Source organism: Echeneis naucrates, chromosome 21 (genome assembly GCF_900963305.1).
Source record: "Echeneis naucrates chromosome 21, fEcheNa1.1, whole genome shotgun sequence".
Classification (NCBI taxonomy): Eukaryota; Metazoa; Chordata; class Actinopteri; order Carangiformes; family Echeneidae; genus Echeneis; species Echeneis naucrates.
The window spans coordinates 690,808-706,356 of NC_042531.1; the positions used below are offsets into that span (position 1 = coordinate 690,808).

General features: G+C 47.7%; 2 protein-coding genes across 2 annotated transcripts; both read left to right on the plus strand.

The window, feature by feature from the left end:
* The first annotated feature begins 1,524 nt into the window (after window positions 1-1,524).
* On the plus strand, window positions 1,525-9,443 carry LOC115062071 (MAGUK p55 subfamily member 4-like). Its single transcript, XM_029530690.1, has 19 exons — window positions 1,525-1,534; window positions 1,887-2,008; window positions 2,089-2,166; window positions 2,267-2,350; window positions 3,416-3,547; window positions 5,627-5,708; window positions 5,786-5,871; window positions 6,037-6,108; window positions 6,202-6,398; window positions 6,479-6,537; window positions 7,153-7,206; window positions 7,299-7,319; window positions 7,688-7,726; window positions 7,824-7,991; window positions 8,253-8,333; window positions 8,416-8,509; window positions 8,586-8,694; window positions 8,789-8,914; window positions 9,005-9,443. The coding sequence occupies exons 1-19, from the start codon at window positions 1,525-1,527 to the stop codon at window positions 9,188-9,190; spliced, it is 1,800 nt and encodes a 599-aa protein (XP_029386550.1). The 3' UTR covers window positions 9,191-9,443.
* A 1,231-nt stretch (window positions 9,444-10,674) lies between these two features.
* Window positions 10,675-15,090, plus strand: LOC115062298 (transmembrane protein 237A-like). Its single transcript, XM_029530928.1, has 10 exons — window positions 10,675-10,744; window positions 11,040-11,168; window positions 11,486-11,591; window positions 11,689-11,843; window positions 12,087-12,198; window positions 12,385-12,576; window positions 12,953-13,026; window positions 14,204-14,291; window positions 14,531-14,652; window positions 15,023-15,090. Exons 1-10 carry the CDS (start codon window positions 10,675-10,677, stop codon window positions 15,088-15,090), a joined length of 1,116 nt encoding a protein of 371 aa, XP_029386788.1.
* The last annotated feature ends 459 nt before the right edge of the window (window positions 15,091-15,549 follow it).

Consider the following 15,549-nt stretch of genomic DNA (forward strand, 5'->3'; position numbering starts at 1 on the left):
GGGCTGATGTAAGACCCTGTAATGAGTCATTAGTGTCCCTGAGGACGAGCTGGACTCCAGACAGACAACAACCCTGATGGGACAGAAAAACCTCACCTCCGTCATCAGAGAGAAGCATAACGACAACCCTAACCCTAACTCTTCTATGGAGAGCATGAAGTTTGAACATAAACAAGAGCAAATAAAGTCTGACTGTTGTTGCCTCATCAGCTGGAAAAAAACAAACGCACAATGATCATGTGACTTCTGTCATCCTCACTCCCACCACTGGATGTCGCCTAGCAACAAGTCAATGATGTTTCTTCACGTTACCATGCGTCCAGATGGTCGATCTGTCAGCCGCCATGTCTCCTCAGATCTGGATCAGATGTACTGAGTGAAGGATCAGTGTTAATAACTGAGGAGGTGACCCAGTGACCAACAGCACACACACACAGAGGGCTGATAACGGCCTCTGGTCTCATGAAGGTCCAGATGTTGTTGGGGGGGATTTAATGTATCACAGCTCCTGTTTGTTTGTGTGTGAGTGTGTGTGTGTGAGGCTAAAAGCAGTGAAGAGTTAAGGAGCTTAGAGATCTGTTGAAGTACCTACAGAGAGAGAGAGAGACAGAGAGACCTTAAGAACACGCAGGGAGGTCTGTTGGTGGACTGAATGGGGTCAGAGCGGATTAGTGTCTGTTCTGGTTTGTAGTAAAATCACGTCCATGTCAGAACCACCGGGTACTGTTTCACTGGAGAGGTCACACTGAGACGACCAGGACCAGGACCAGGACGAGCTGGTGAGTCCATAATTTGGACTGGAGGGGTCTGTGTGGTGAGTTAAAGATGTGAACTGGGATTAAAACCAGCATTCACACCGGAGCTGTTGTGTGTCTGTGGGTTTATAGTTGATAAGTTGTTGTGTGTCTGCGGGTTCACATTCACGTTTTTATCAACACAACAGTGAGGAAGCTGCTACAGATGAAACCACAAAAAGACACAGCGCACTGAAATCGGTTTGTGCCCAATGAGGTCAGAAACATCTGTCAGCAAGTTTATGACATCATTGTCAAACTGTTGCTAGGGGACAGTTTGTAGCCGTAGAGACATCGACAGGACTGAAGGGAAAAATGGCTGATGTAGTTCTGTGTTCGATTCCCACATGGAAGCATCAGTTTATGCTGTTTCTGTGATCCATGTTTACCTGAACTAAACCAAGACATGACCATTACAATGGTAACCATGGTGACCACAACCACAACGCTCTACAGGCACCATCAAGCTGCTAGAAACTTTTAAAGCGTTCACAGTTTAACGTCATCAGATCTGATGATGTAACGAAGCTGACCTTTGACCTCCGAGGCCACTGGTTAATTAAAGCTCCTCCTGAGACAGAAACAGAAGCGGAGCCAGGTTAAGGAGCTAAGGAGGAAACAACAGTGACAGACACACAACACGCTGAATGGCTGTTCTGGACTCACTAACCGTTGATCGATGTTTACTTTCAGAGGACAATCCTGTTTCCTGATGATGACAAGACAAACCATGGAGCCAGGTAAGACACACACACACACACACACACCTCAGTTGGAGGTGCAGCAGGTCTTTATGTTTCATGGTGATGAAATGAGGACAGTAGGACAGTCTGGTCTCTTTGTGGGACATTTCTGTATGTTATGTTTTGTTATGATGCGTTCTGTATGTGTGTGTATGAAACTCAGCACCAGCTTGTTATACACAGTTACATCACCTGTCGTGACGTAATGGTGTCACCTGTATCTGGGGGCGGAGTTATGGGAAATAAATGGACTGATGGTGACAGTGTGTCTGTGTGTGACTGTCTCCTGTCTCTCCTGTCTGTCTGTCTGTCTGTCTGTCTGTCCCCTGTCTCTCCTGTCTATGGTCAGGTGTCTCGGAGGTGTTGTCCTCTGTGGTGGACGATGTCAGTCAGGCTGTCAACAGAAATGTCAGTGGAGCTCACATGCTGCATGAACTGCTGACGGCGCCGTGGCTGCACGCCCTGCTGAAGGTACCACCTGACCACCGTCATCATCATCATCATCGTCATCGGGCAGGTGATGATATCGTTTCCTGTTTTGTCTGGTCCAGATGTACGAGTCCCTGCTGCAGTTCCAGATGTTGATGCCCACACCGTTCCTGCCTCACAGCTCAGGCCTGTCCCATGAGGTCTACACACGTATTTTGACTCAGTTTTTACTTTTATTTTATCCCTCATTATTGTTATTGTTATTACTATCACTGTGTTTTGTGTGTCTGTGTGTGTCAGATCATCTCTGTCATACAGAAGCTCCATCGTCCGTCAGCTGAAGCTGTGGAGCTTTACAGCCTCCTGAGCTCCTCCCACCTTCAGGTGAGTGGACCCCCCCACGTCACCACAGAGGACAACCTGACCCCCCCACTCTGTTATTACCCCTGCTCCCCGCTCCCCCCCCCCACTCTGTTATTAACCCTGGTCTCTGTCCCCCCCCCACTCTGTTATTACCCCTGCTCCCCGCCCCCCCCCCCACTCTGTTATTACCTCTGGTCTCTGTCCCCCCCCCCCCACTCTGTTATTAACCCTGGTCTCTGTCCCCCCCCCACTCTGTTATTACCTCTGGTCTCTGCTCCCCGCTCCCCCCCCACTCTGTTATTACCCCTGCTCTCTGCCCCCCCCCACTCTGTTATTACCCCTGCTCTCTGCTCCCACCCCCACTCTGTTATTACTCCTGCTCTCTGTCCCCCCCCCCCCACTCTGTTATTACCCCTGCTCTCTGCTCCCACCCCCACTCTGTTATTACTCCTGCTCTCTGCCCCCCCCCCCACTCTGTTATTACCCCTGCTCTCTGCCCCCCCCCACTCTGTTATTACCTCTGGTCTCTGCTCACCGCTCCCCCCCCCACTCTGTTATTACCTCTGGTCTCTGTCCCCCCCCCCCCCCCACTCTGTTATTACCCCTGCTCTCTGCTCCCACCCCCACTCTGTTATTACTCCTGCTCTCTGCCCCCCCCCCACTCTGTTATTACCCCTGCTCTCTGCCCCCCCCCACTCTGTTATTACCTCTGGTCTCTGCTCCCCGCTCCCCCCCCCACTCTGTTATTACCTCTGGTCTCTGTCCCCCCCCCCCCCCCCCCACTCTGTTATTACCCCTGCTCTCTGCTCCCACCCCCACTCTGTTATTACTCCTGCTCTCTGCCCCCCCCCCCCCCACTCTGTTATTACCCCTGCTCTCTGCCCCCCCCCACTCTGTTATTACCTCTGGTCTCTGCTCCCCGCTCCCCCCCCCACTCTGTTATTACCTCTGGTCTCTGTCCCCCCCCCCCCCCACTCTGTTATTACCCCTGCTCTCTGCCCCCCCCCACTCTGTTATTACCTCTGGTCTCTGCTCCCCGCTCCCCCCCCCACTCTGTTATTACCCCTGCTCTCTGCCCCCCCCCAGGCCCTGCTGTTGGCCCATGACAGTGTGGCCCGGGCAGACTTTGGCCCCGTGCTGCCCCCCCTGCCTGAGGACTTCCCTGAGGATGAAGAGGCCATGAGGATCGTGTGTCTGGTGAAGAACAACCAGCCGCTGGTGAGTTCAGAGGTCAAAGCAGCAGCTGGTCACATGATGATGACATCACTGGCCTTTTGTTGATGTTTATTTTTAAAAAAGCTGTAAAACATCCAGTTTGTCCCTCAGCTTGGAGTCCACCGCCTCGTACCCACCAGGACGATGTTGTCGGGGGAGGAGCTCTTAGCAACTGACAGTGAAGCCAGGCCTCTGCCCCTCCCCAGAGGGGACAGGCCACACCCCTTTCTCCCCCGCTACCAATCAACAGGAAGCTGCTGTTTACGTCCGCAGGCTGAGCTCTGGGAGAAAAGGCTCAACCAATCAGCTCCCTCCGTCTTTGACCCCACAGCTTGTACTGGTAAGAGGAGGAGGAGTCACATGATCATCCCTTCATCTGACTCCTCTGATTGGTCATCACATCATCCAGTCAGAGAGGAAAGGCAGCAGACTTCAGAGTCAAACAGAAAACGCTGAACTTTGTGATCAGACTTCTCTCCCTTTAATGTTTTCAGTGTCAACCAGAACTAAAAAAAATCGATAAGTTAATCACCAAAGAGGCGACGAACATTCTTCTTGAGCTCAGTCATCGGTGAAGTCAACGTGGCTCCTCTCATTGATTCATTTGATGAATCCATCACATCTTTCTCTTCATTCATCCTTTTATTTTCACCCGGCTCATCATGTTCTGTCACTCGTGTCCTCTCTCCTTCGGCCCCTCTTTCAGTTTTCTCTTTTTCTTTGTTCTCCTCTCATGGAGGTTCGTTTTCAGAGAAAGACAGATGCAGCTCTGAAGGAGGAAGCAGCGATGACTATGCCTACCCACCCCCTCCAATCCCAGCCTTCAGCCTCAGCCTTCCCAACTCCCCCGTCTTGTACAGGAAGCAGGACAGCGGGCCGCCTTTCTGGATTGTCCCCACTCCGTCTTGTCCCAGGATGTCCATTCGTCATCGGGGTATCAGCACTCTCCCCACCCCCAGCAGACACACTGCATCTCACAAACGCTACAAAGACGACCTGATGTCTTCCATCTCTACATGTCCTCGTTACAATGGACACCAGGATCAGCTGAAACAAACAGGAAACAAACAGCCAAAGCTCAGCCGGCACCCTCAAACAGCAGAGGTCACCAAACCGTGTGGCGGTGTGGAGGAGCTCAGGTCCACAGTTCAGACGGTTGCCAGCAGCATCCAGCATGGCACGCAGGACGTTTGCCATCTTGGACGGAAGATGGTCGCAGCAACTGAAATGATTGTGGAGAACGTGGAGGAGAATGCCCAGGCACTCAACCTGCTGGCCGAGGTGGTGGACAAACTCCAGGGACTCATCGTGGCCAACAAACACCCGGAGTCATCGCCTCCTCACAGGCCCAAACAGCACACCTCTTCCCTGACTCCTCCCAGAGTCTCCTCAATGTCCCCGCAAGTCGCCCGTAAATCTCCCACACCTTACCCACGCTGCCGCTCGTCTTCGTCCTCCTCCTGCTCCTCCACGTCCAGCAGTTCCTCTGCAGATGGTTTTCCATCATCCCGGACTCCAGAACGAATGAACGGAGGCTGCAGAAGGACGGTGACTTTTGGCCCCACCCACAGGGCAGGTGTTTGTGGCAGTAATGGACAGGTGAGGTTCAATAATGGATCAGTGTCTGGAGCTCCTGTGGAGGACCAACAACAGCGCAAGAGCATGGGCTGTTTGACAGCCAAGAAGAAGAGGAAGAAGGAGAAGTAGTCTTGTCTGCTCGCCTGTAGTTCTTTAGCTTTTCCAACGAGATCATTTTCACAAGCAGGAAACACATTTAGACAGAGAACAACTTTTAGAGCACAACAACGTTTCATCCTGAACGTCCACAAACTTTATCAACTTTCACTCAACAAACGCTCTTCGTCACCTCAGAGTGGAGTCGACAAAAACATTGGGTAAAGAGAAATATCATCATCATCACCATTATCACCGTCATCATCTTCATCATCATTGTCTTCCACTCTCATACATTTGTGTTTTCATTGATTGCTCTCCCCCTGCCCCAGTTATGAAGCTGTGTTGAACACCTATTTAACCTATTAAATGTGTGTGTGTGTATGTGTGTTTTTGTGTGTGCATCAGGGGGCGACGATCAGGAAGGATGAGCAGACGGGACAGATCTTCATCGCCAGGGTGATTCATGGAGGCCTGGCTGACCGCAGCGGTGAGGAAGACCAGAGGTTCAAATGATGTTTAATAACATGATTTAAAACATGATGTGTGTGTGTGTGTGTGAGTCAGGCCTCCTTCGTCCTGGCGACATGTTGGTGGAGGTGAACGGTAGCCCAGTAGGAGGTCTGGACCCAGAGCAGGTCATCCAGATGCTGGTGGGTCATAAACATGTTTGTGTCCAGTTAATTCTGAAACTCTGCTTCTCCTTTTGCTCTCAGTCTTATTTCAATGATACTCTGATTTTTGTTCCTGTGACGAGATCAGAGGGTGTAAATGTTTGTTTGAGGAACTCCTTGTTGTTGTCTGTTGTTGGTGATCAGATCAACTCTCAGGGAACCATCTTGTTCAAAGTGATTCCTGATGCAGCTCAGAGCAGCAGCAGCCAGACGCCGGTAAGAACCCCAAAGAGCCTTAAACCTTTGTTCCTTCCATGGACCATCATCGGGGACAAATACAGGTTTGGGTCCCTCTCTTCCTGTCCTCAGGTCTATATGAGGGCCATGGTGGACTACTCCCCTCTGCAGGACTCGTCCATCCCCTGCCCTGACGCGGGGATGGCGTTCAGCCGCGGAGACCTGCTGGAGGTGGTGGACCAGTCGGACGGGAAGTGGTGGCAGGCCAGGAAGCTGCCGTGTGCTGCGTCGTGCGCCGGTCTGATTCCTTCTGCGGGCACGCTGAAGAGGTGAGCTGGAGGTTGGTGCTTCCTGTTTCTGTTTCTGCTGCTCGCCGTCACACTAACCCTCCATCTCCGTCTCTCCACAGTAAACAGAGGGAGCAGTGGTGGTGTCAGCCGTCTCAGGTTCATACCTGCATCCGACCCTGTGAGGACTCTTCACTACATCACTCAGCTCAGTGTGTCACAAAAGCCAAATAAATATCAGCTGATTCCTGATGGACGACACATGAAGTCATTTAATTAGAAAGTAAACCCAAAGTGTTGACACAATAAAGACAATCAGATATTTGGAGCAAATATTTCATCATTAATGAGCAGAAACAGAAACAACCCAAACACATGAGAGGAACTTTTCTTTGGAGAAGAAGGAAACATTCAGAGTGTTTTTAGTTAGTTCTTGCTTTGTGATTCCAGAGAACAGAGTCTGAACTGATCAGCAGAATCACCTTTTTCAACTCTTCTCTCTCTCTGTCTGTCTCTCTTTCAGTGACTCTTCCTGATGACGGTGGGTGTGATTGGTCCACAGTCCACATTATCTGTTGTTTAGTTGTTTTCATTGTTTGTTTTGGACTTCGATTTGGAGGTTGTCGTCTGTTTTCTACGGAAGCTCAAAAGAGAAAAAGTTTTTTCAATTTTTCTGAAGTTTCCTGATGATCCTTCTGTGATTGTGTCCACGCCCTGCCACAGTAGAGGAGAGTTAAGCATTAGCAGCAGTAGTTGTACAGTTTCCTGTGTTTTGGTATTTTGACATGTTTATCTTGGTCTCTTCCAGAAGACGACGCAAAACGTGCTGATGAGAAACGCGCCCAAACAGGTAAAGAATGCCAGACATTGATATGAAAATGAAAATAATTATTTTTAAATCATTTGCTGAGGAAGCGATTGATGCTCATCTTCTTTTCACAGATCTTGAAGAAACTCGTTTTGGTGGGTAAGTTTGATCAGTTCAACATGCAAGTAAATTATGAATGCTGAATGTTGTCACTGCTTAACAGTTTTAATTTAATATCCTTCAGGTTTTACCATTTACATCATAAATGTATCTGAACAATCATAGAGGTGATAAAGAAATGAAATGAAATACATTTTAAAAAAACATGGTGTTCAAGGACAATCATCTTTTTGGTTTTTAGATTTCCTCAAAAAGACAGAAATTGTATAATTACCCTTTTAACAGTAATTGAATATGACTAGGAGATAATGTGTTTGGTTTTATTTCTGTCTCGTTCTCTAACGATGTTAACTATCCTCTAGTCTGTGTTGTGTGTTCTAAAGTGAGGTGTCATCTCCCTCAGATGAAGCTGACTCTGATGTTACTGATGGGATTTACCTTGGTGAGGCACCTTCACTTTGTTCACCAGAGAATTTAAAAGAATCCAAATATGAAGAAGAAGAAACTGAAAGACTTAAAGTATTTTAATCTGTCCTCAGCTGGTTTCCGGAGGAGTTTCCGTCTCTGGAGGAGGACGTCCTACAGGAGGAGGAGACAGTCCTGCACCTCCTGCTCCCCCAGCAGCAGTGCTCTGTCCACCCCCTACGAGGAGGTGACACTGTACCAGCGCCTCCCGCAGGAGAACCACCGCCTCATCATCCTTGTCGGTGAGAGATGAAGATACTAAAGGATTTAATAGTTGTAGAACTGAATACTGACACCAAGACCTGCTCCTGAAGCTGGACTGAAGGTCCTCTGGATAGGTAACTGTATTCAGGTGTCAAAGGTCAGACAGTCTGCAGAGATCATGACAGGACTTAAAAAGGCAAAATAAAAGTCCAATCTTTTGGACAGGAAGTCTCTCAGCTCCAGGTCCAAGTATTTCTCACATGACCATGCTGAGCTGTCTGCTCCTCCTCCTCCTTCAGGCCCGTCGGGACTTGGAGTCGCTGAACTGAGGAAGAGACTCATCAAACTGAACCCTTCGACCTTCCAAGGACCCGTACCTCGTAGGTGACCTCGTAGGTGACCTCACCACATTAGCAACAGTCAGTCAGATGACGTGACTGACATGTGAATGTGTTTGAGCAGACACCAGCCGGCCAATCAGAGCAGGGGAGCAGACAGGAAGAGAGTACCACTTTGTGACCAAAGAGCTGTTTGAGTACATGATCTGTAACCACAGGTGAGTGTCACCTGCCAGCCTCTTTGCGTGGGTCAAAGTGTTGATGGGCCTCAGTCTCAGTCTCTGTCCCGTTCAGGTTTGTGGAGTACGGAGAGTATCGGGGTCACCTGTACGGGACCAGCCACGATGCCATCGATGATGTGCTGAGACGAGGGCGGATGTGCATCATTGATGTGGAGCCTCACGTGAGTTTCATCACTTGAAGCAGAGGAAAGCGGAGGAAACGGTGTGTTGGTGCATGAATGCAGTCATCTCAGAGCAGATGTTGTGTTGTTGTAGAGCATCCAGCCACTGCGCACCAGAACTCTGAAGCCTTACGTGGTCTTCATCAAACCCCCCGACTCAGACAGGCTGAGACAGACCAGGAGGGACATCAGCAACTACAGTGTCAACAGAGTGTGGACGGTCAGAGGATAGGAACCCACAACATAGCACAGTACACACACAACACAACCAGGACCAGGTCTGAGCGCAGGTCTTTGTCTCCCCCTGCAGGACGAAGACCTTCTGGAGCTGGAGGAAGTTTCCCGCCTCGTGGAGGGAAAATACAGACAGTTTTTTGATGCCGTTTTGGTGAAGGATGACCTGCAGGACCTCTGTGTCCAACTGTGGTCCATCATCCAGCAGGTTCAAGAGGAACCACAGTGGGTCCCCATCAGCTGGACCAGACCAGAGGAGTAAAGGGTGGCGGGCAAAGAATTAGGATAGGAAAGCAGAAGGAGAAGAATGGACTGGAGGTTCTGACCTGTCACTTCCTGTTGACACACTGCAGGACCACATTAACACTGGAGCCTGTGACCAGGCCACAGTCATCAGGTCTGTTCACACTGTCAGTAAAGAGTAACATCCAATCAGGTGTCTGCGTCTAACCCCCCGCCCCCGAGGTTAATCCTGCAGATGAATCTGAGCCGATTTAACACGAGGATTAATGTCATCCAGCTCCACTGTCATCTTTACAGAGTGTGTGTTTTTACATGTTGAATATTGGTGAGATTATAAATAAAATTCACTTAGTGACTCAATAAACTTTGTCCTAGTATTACTTCAACATAAATACTAAATGTGTGTGTGTGTGTAATAGGATTCACAAGAGTGTCCTCTTGGTTCGTGGAGGTTTTTGCCTTTGACCCTACAGGTCTGTACAGTCTGTCTCACACTGATGGAAACCATTAGATGAAGTTCAGATGAAGTTTTGATGTCCAGACCGTCAGGTGAAGTCAACCTCTCTCTCTCTCTCTCTCTCTCCCTCCCCTAACCCCACCCCCAGTCTCTGGACAACAATATGGTGCTGGATTTTTAGCATCCATGGCTAAAGTGGCTAAGGTGGAGCAGCCGATTGGCCAATCCCAGAGCTCAGCAGCCACCTGTCCCTCTAAAGCCAGGGCCGAGTGTCAAACCTGAGGTTGAGCCTCCTCCCCCACTTCAGTGCACCAGTGCTTCCTGTTAGACCTTCACTGGATAATTAAGGCTTTTTTCCTGATCCTGATCCTGATTCCAGGGCTTAGAAAGAGGAGACAAGGAGACAAGTGAAGGAGGGACATTTTTAGTCATGAGGCTCACCCCCCCATCCCCAGCCTGATGAGATCAGACTAAGACAGACTGGAGAGTCTCCTGATCTGCTCAGGTGAGGACGGACTCCGATACCTGAGGAAGCTTTAAACCTGTTTCTTCATCAGAAACCAGGTAATGACTTTAAACATTATACTGTCATGTCTTGTGTTCTTGTGTTTGATTTTGTTTTGTTGTTAGAGCAGCAGAGTCAACAAGTTACTGAAGATACAGATAAATAATGTGATGCAGAAAAACGCAGAAGTAGATCAGAAATACTGCTCCGTTTGTGTGTGTTGATTTCTTATGATAGGTTAGTTTTCCTGTATGAATACGTGACATGAATTTGATTTATCTCCTGTAATCTGTTTCCCTCTAAATAGAGCATCATTTAAAAAATGAACATCATGTTGTATTGAAGACTGAGACCATAAACTCATCAGGAAAGCGTTTTCCCATAGACTTCAACACAACCTCACTCTTTTCTAACCAGTGGAGTCACCCCCCGATCGTCAGTAGATAGAATGGTTTAAGTTGTCGGACCAGTTCCAGGTCCAGGTTTACGGTCAGTCTGTGGTCCACGTCTGAACTGATGATCTTCTAGCAGACTCGTCACCATGCCAACCGTCAAGAGCAAGAAGAAGAGGCTGAAGAAGGAAGTCACCGATGGAGAGGAGCATGGAGAAGGTCAGAGGACACAGGAGGCTACACAGCTCGACTGTACTCTGACTGTACTCTGACTGTACTCCGACTGTACTCTGACTGTACTCTGACTGTACTGTACTGTACTGTACTCTGACTGTACTCTGACTGTACTGTACTGTACTGTACTGTACTCTGACTGTACTCTGACTGTACTGTACTGTACTGTACTCCAACTGTACTCTACTGTACTGCTACTGTACTCTGACTGTACTCTGACTGTACTCCAACTGTACTCTACTGTACTGCTACTGTACTCTGTACCTTCTCTTCCTCTCAGTGGGTCTGGAGGTGGAGATGGAGGAGGGGACCACCCAGAGCCACTCTGACAGCAGAGACCCTCTAACCCCAGAGCCGCAGGAGACAGCCCCACAGAAGAAGAGGAAGAAGAAGAAGATGCCAACGAGCGGTGAGTAAAATTCTACACACATCTTGCACCACACCGGCACAACAGAACCACACAGGTCCGTGCTGAGGGGTCTACAGCTGATGGTCATCCAGCATTACAGAATCCGGTTCTGCTGAGTTTTTATGTTGAAACCTTCTTTATATTCATTGAATAAATGGGAAAACAAGCCAATCAAAGGACATCTCTTTTGATCCTCTCTCCTGATTGGCTGACTGACCTGTTGTCACCACAGCTCCAGATGAAGTTAGAATATGGACCTTTAAATGAATGTAAATGTTGCAGTGACTAATCTGTGTTGATGCCCTCTGTTCTGCCAGACCAGGAAACAGAACATGCTGGCGTGCCAAACGGAAACGTGGCTGAGCCGACCACGGATGGCGAGGAGACCACTGTCGCTGTGACCAGGAAGACCAGGAGGAAGAGGTGAGGACCAGGTCTGGGTTGATCCTCGGGGACCCACGAATTGAAGGCCAGCTTTGTTTCAGTCTGGACTGACTGATGCTGTTGTTGCGCCCGATAGGAAAGCGAAGGCCGCGGAGCACTGCAGCAATGACCTGGGGGCCGAAGATGATGACATCATCACAGAAGCTCAGTCACCCATTCCCCAGCATTCCCTGTTCTCCGCCCCCCATGGACACAGCCAGCCCGTGGGAAAGGTCTTTGTGGAGAGGAACAGTGAGTGTGACTTCACAGTTGTGTGATTCAGACACACCTGAGGTAAACACAAAAACCTGGACTGGATTTTAAGGTGGCCCTTTAAATCCTCGCTGACCCAGAGCACGCGACTGTTGGCAGTCGGCGCTGTAATCCGTCAGAGGCGGAGCTGATCCATGTGGGTCACTGACCGGCCCTGACCTGGGCCTCCCCGACCAACCACGGCCTCTCAAACGTTCACGTTGGACATTTTGTCTCCTGCAGGGCGTTTCCAGGCAGAGCAGCTACGACACTCAGAGCTGATGGACGATTACTTGGACCCCAGACACATCTGGACCACCAGAGACATCGCCCTGAGGGTCCACAACGGATTCAGGTCTGCACACACAGAATAAATGCTATAATGACAGCCTAGCTCAGATTTAGTGAAACGTAAATAACTTTATGACATGAAGCTCTAGTTTTAGACAAAGACTGTGGTCTAAACCATGGAGACAGCAGCAGAGGCTGATGGGTATTGTAGTGTTGTATCAGGTGTATCTAAGTGGTTGTCTGCCTGCAGGGTGATCGGCCTGTTCTCTCATGGCTTCCTGGCCGGCTATGCGGTGTGGAACATCATTGTTGTGTACGTGCTGGCGGGCGAACAGATGACCACGCTGCCCAACCTGCTGCAGCAGTACCACCTCCTGGCCTACCCGGCCCAGTCCCTGCTCTACCTGCTGCTGGCCATCAGCACTGTGTCTGCATTCGACAGGTTGGGCTCTGTGTCCATGTTTATATTAAAAGTCCACATCTTCACTTGTCCAGTCTATTACTTTGAATGGTTGATTTTCATAAGAAGATAGATCACCTCTCTGTGGATGTGGTCATTTCTCTGTGGATTTAGACCTTTGAACCTTTCTCTGTGTTAATGTAGAACGTGATTTAGTCTTAAAGACCTTTGGACCATGTGGACCTTTGAGGTCTACCCTCTGATGACTAAGGATGGACTACACAAAGTCTTAGTTTCCTGTCCGTCAGACCTCCATCATTGTTTGATGTGTGTGTGTTTGATCACCATCATTGTATCTGGAAAGCTGTTATTATTGTGGACCTGGTGGAGACTAATGTCTGTTTACTCTCACCCGCAGAGTGAACCTGGCCAAGGCCTCCATGGCCCTGAGGGGCTTCCTCACCCTGGACCCAACAGTCCTGGCCTCCTTCAGTGAGTGATGGTGATGATGATTGTGATGATGATGATGATGATGGTGATGATGATGATGATGATGATGATGATGATGATTGTGATGATGACGATGATGATGATGATGATGAGGATGATGATTGTGTTGATGACGATGATGATGATGATGATTGTAATGATGATGATAATGATGATGATGATGATGATGATGATGATGATGATTGTGATGATGACGATGATGATGATGAAGATGATGATGATGATTGTGTTGATGACGATGATGATGATGATGATGAGGATGATGATTGTGTTGATGACGATGATGATGATGATGATTGTAATGATGATGATAATGATGATGATGATGATGATGATGATGATGATGATTGTGATGATGACGATGATGATGATGAAGATGATGATGATGATTGTGTTGATGACGATGATGATGATGAAGATGATGATGATGATTGTGTTGATGACGATGATGATGATGATGATTGTAATGATGATGATAATGATGATGATGATGATGATGATGATGATTGTGATGATGACGATGATGATGATGAAGATGATGATGATGATTGTGTTGATGACGATGATGATGATGAAGATGATGATGATGATGATGATGATGATGATGATGATGATGATGATTGTGTTGATGACGATGATGATGATGAAGATGATGATGATGATGATGATGATTGTGATGATGATGATGATGATGATGATGATGATTGTGATGATGATGATGATTATGATGATGATGATGATGATGATGATGATGATGATGATGATGATGATGATTGTGTTGATGACGATGATGATGATGATGATGATGATTGTGATGATGATGATGATGATGATGATGATGGTGATGATGATGATGATGATGGTGATGATGATGATTGTGATGATGATGATGATGATGATTGTGATGATGATGATGATGATGATGATTGTGATAATGATGATGATGATGATGATTGTGATGATGATGATGATGGTGATGATGATGATTGTGATGATGATGATGATGATGATGATGATGATGATGATGATGATGATGATGGTGATGATGATGATTGTGATGATGATGATGATGATGATGATGATGATGATGGTGATGACGATGATGATGATGGTGATGATGATGAAAATGAAGCTCTTTAACCTCCCTCTCCTTTTTCAGTGTATTTCGTAGCCCTGATTCTGTCCCTCAGTCAACAGATGACCAGTGATCGAATCCACCTCTATCCGACAGCCAACGAGACTCTGTGGTGAGGGCGAGTCTGACATCTGAAGAACCTTTTTTGAATAAAATATTGAAGCTCTGGGTGACGTTTTCTGAAAACACAAACATATCTGTATCATGGATGTGAGTTCAGTGAACATAATATAATTTTAACCTCTCAGTGAAAATGTTTCATCATTTTAATTTTTCTCAGTTTTTCAAAATGTCTTACTTAATGTTTTTATTTGAGTTAATTTGAGTTTGGCCTGTCTAACCCCCCCTCAGGCCTCCGGGCTCAGAGGAGCAGATCCTGCGGCCGTGGATCGTGGTGAACCTGGTGGTGGCCCTGCTGGTGGGCCTGGCCTGGGCCGTCGTCTCCACACGGCCGGACATCGATTACACAGAAGGTGAGTGACTCTGAGACCGGGTAAGACTGACCCCCCCCCCCCCTCAGTGATACTGAACAGGGAGACAGAGCCCTCCCCCTGATGATGAAGGACGAATGAGTCTCACTTCAGATCAGAGAAAACTCAAAGATGAACACACCAGACCTTAAGATGTTGATCTAAATGGCAACACTAGATGGCGCTATAGTAAAGAACTTGAGTCAATTATGAATGAAGATAAAACTGAGCAAAATATTGGAGATAAATAATCAAACAAAACAACAAAACAACAAAACAAGGGGCAAGTTAATGACACAGGCAGGAAAGACTTCCTGTATCATGAGTTTGATGTGATAATATTATAATATGATGGTTTTGTTTTATTCTGTAGAGTTTTTGATGGCCATGGAGGTGGAGGCGTACCCACGAGGAGAAGAGAACCTGGACGCCCCGGCCTGATCCCTGACAAACCCCCCTTTGTACCATATATTGTCATTATTTCTATTTCTTTTGTAAATAAAGACATGCAGTTCATGTGCAGTAGCAGCCATCAGGTGTTTGTGGAGCAGCTTACTGCTGGTACCTGGCCCCGTTCTCAGACCACAAAGGTGGCTCTCTGAACTAACCCTCCTATTCCATCGTACCTTTGTCATTTGTCTGGTCACTGTTTATTCTGTGTGGTATTAAAAAGATCAGCACCACCACAGGGTTCAGGTGGTCTCCTTTGGACTGATGGAGGTTGGATTGGCACCTTAAATAAATTAATACACTGCAGTATTTTTGTTATATTTCCACCAAATCTTGCTTACTTACAGGCTCCTACACTTTATCCTTTATATATATTTTATTTTAAATTCTATCTATATTGCAATCCCTGAATCTGTACATATTTGTATTTTCATTGTGGAGCAGCTGTGA

Excerpts from the sequence above, each read along its gene's own strand:
- LOC115062071 (XM_029530690.1), top strand. Across the intron at positions 5,709-5,785 it reads AGGCCTGGCTGACCGCAGCG|GCCTCCTTCGTCCTGGCGAC; the intron begins GTGAGGAAGACC and ends TGTGTGAGTCAG. Across the intron at positions 6,109-6,201 it reads GCAGCAGCAGCCAGACGCCG|GTCTATATGAGGGCCATGGT; the intron begins GTAAGAACCCCA and ends TCCTGTCCTCAG.
- LOC115062298 (XM_029530928.1), top strand. The coding sequence starts at position 10,675 with ATGCCAACCGTCAAGAGCAAGAAGAAGAGGCTGAAGAAGGAAGTCACC. Across the intron at positions 11,169-11,485 it reads GAAGAAGATGCCAACGAGCG|ACCAGGAAACAGAACATGCT; the intron begins GTGAGTAAAATT and ends CTGTTCTGCCAG. Across the intron at positions 13,027-14,203 it reads AACAGTCCTGGCCTCCTTCA|TGTATTTCGTAGCCCTGATT; the intron begins GTGAGTGATGGT and ends CTCCTTTTTCAG.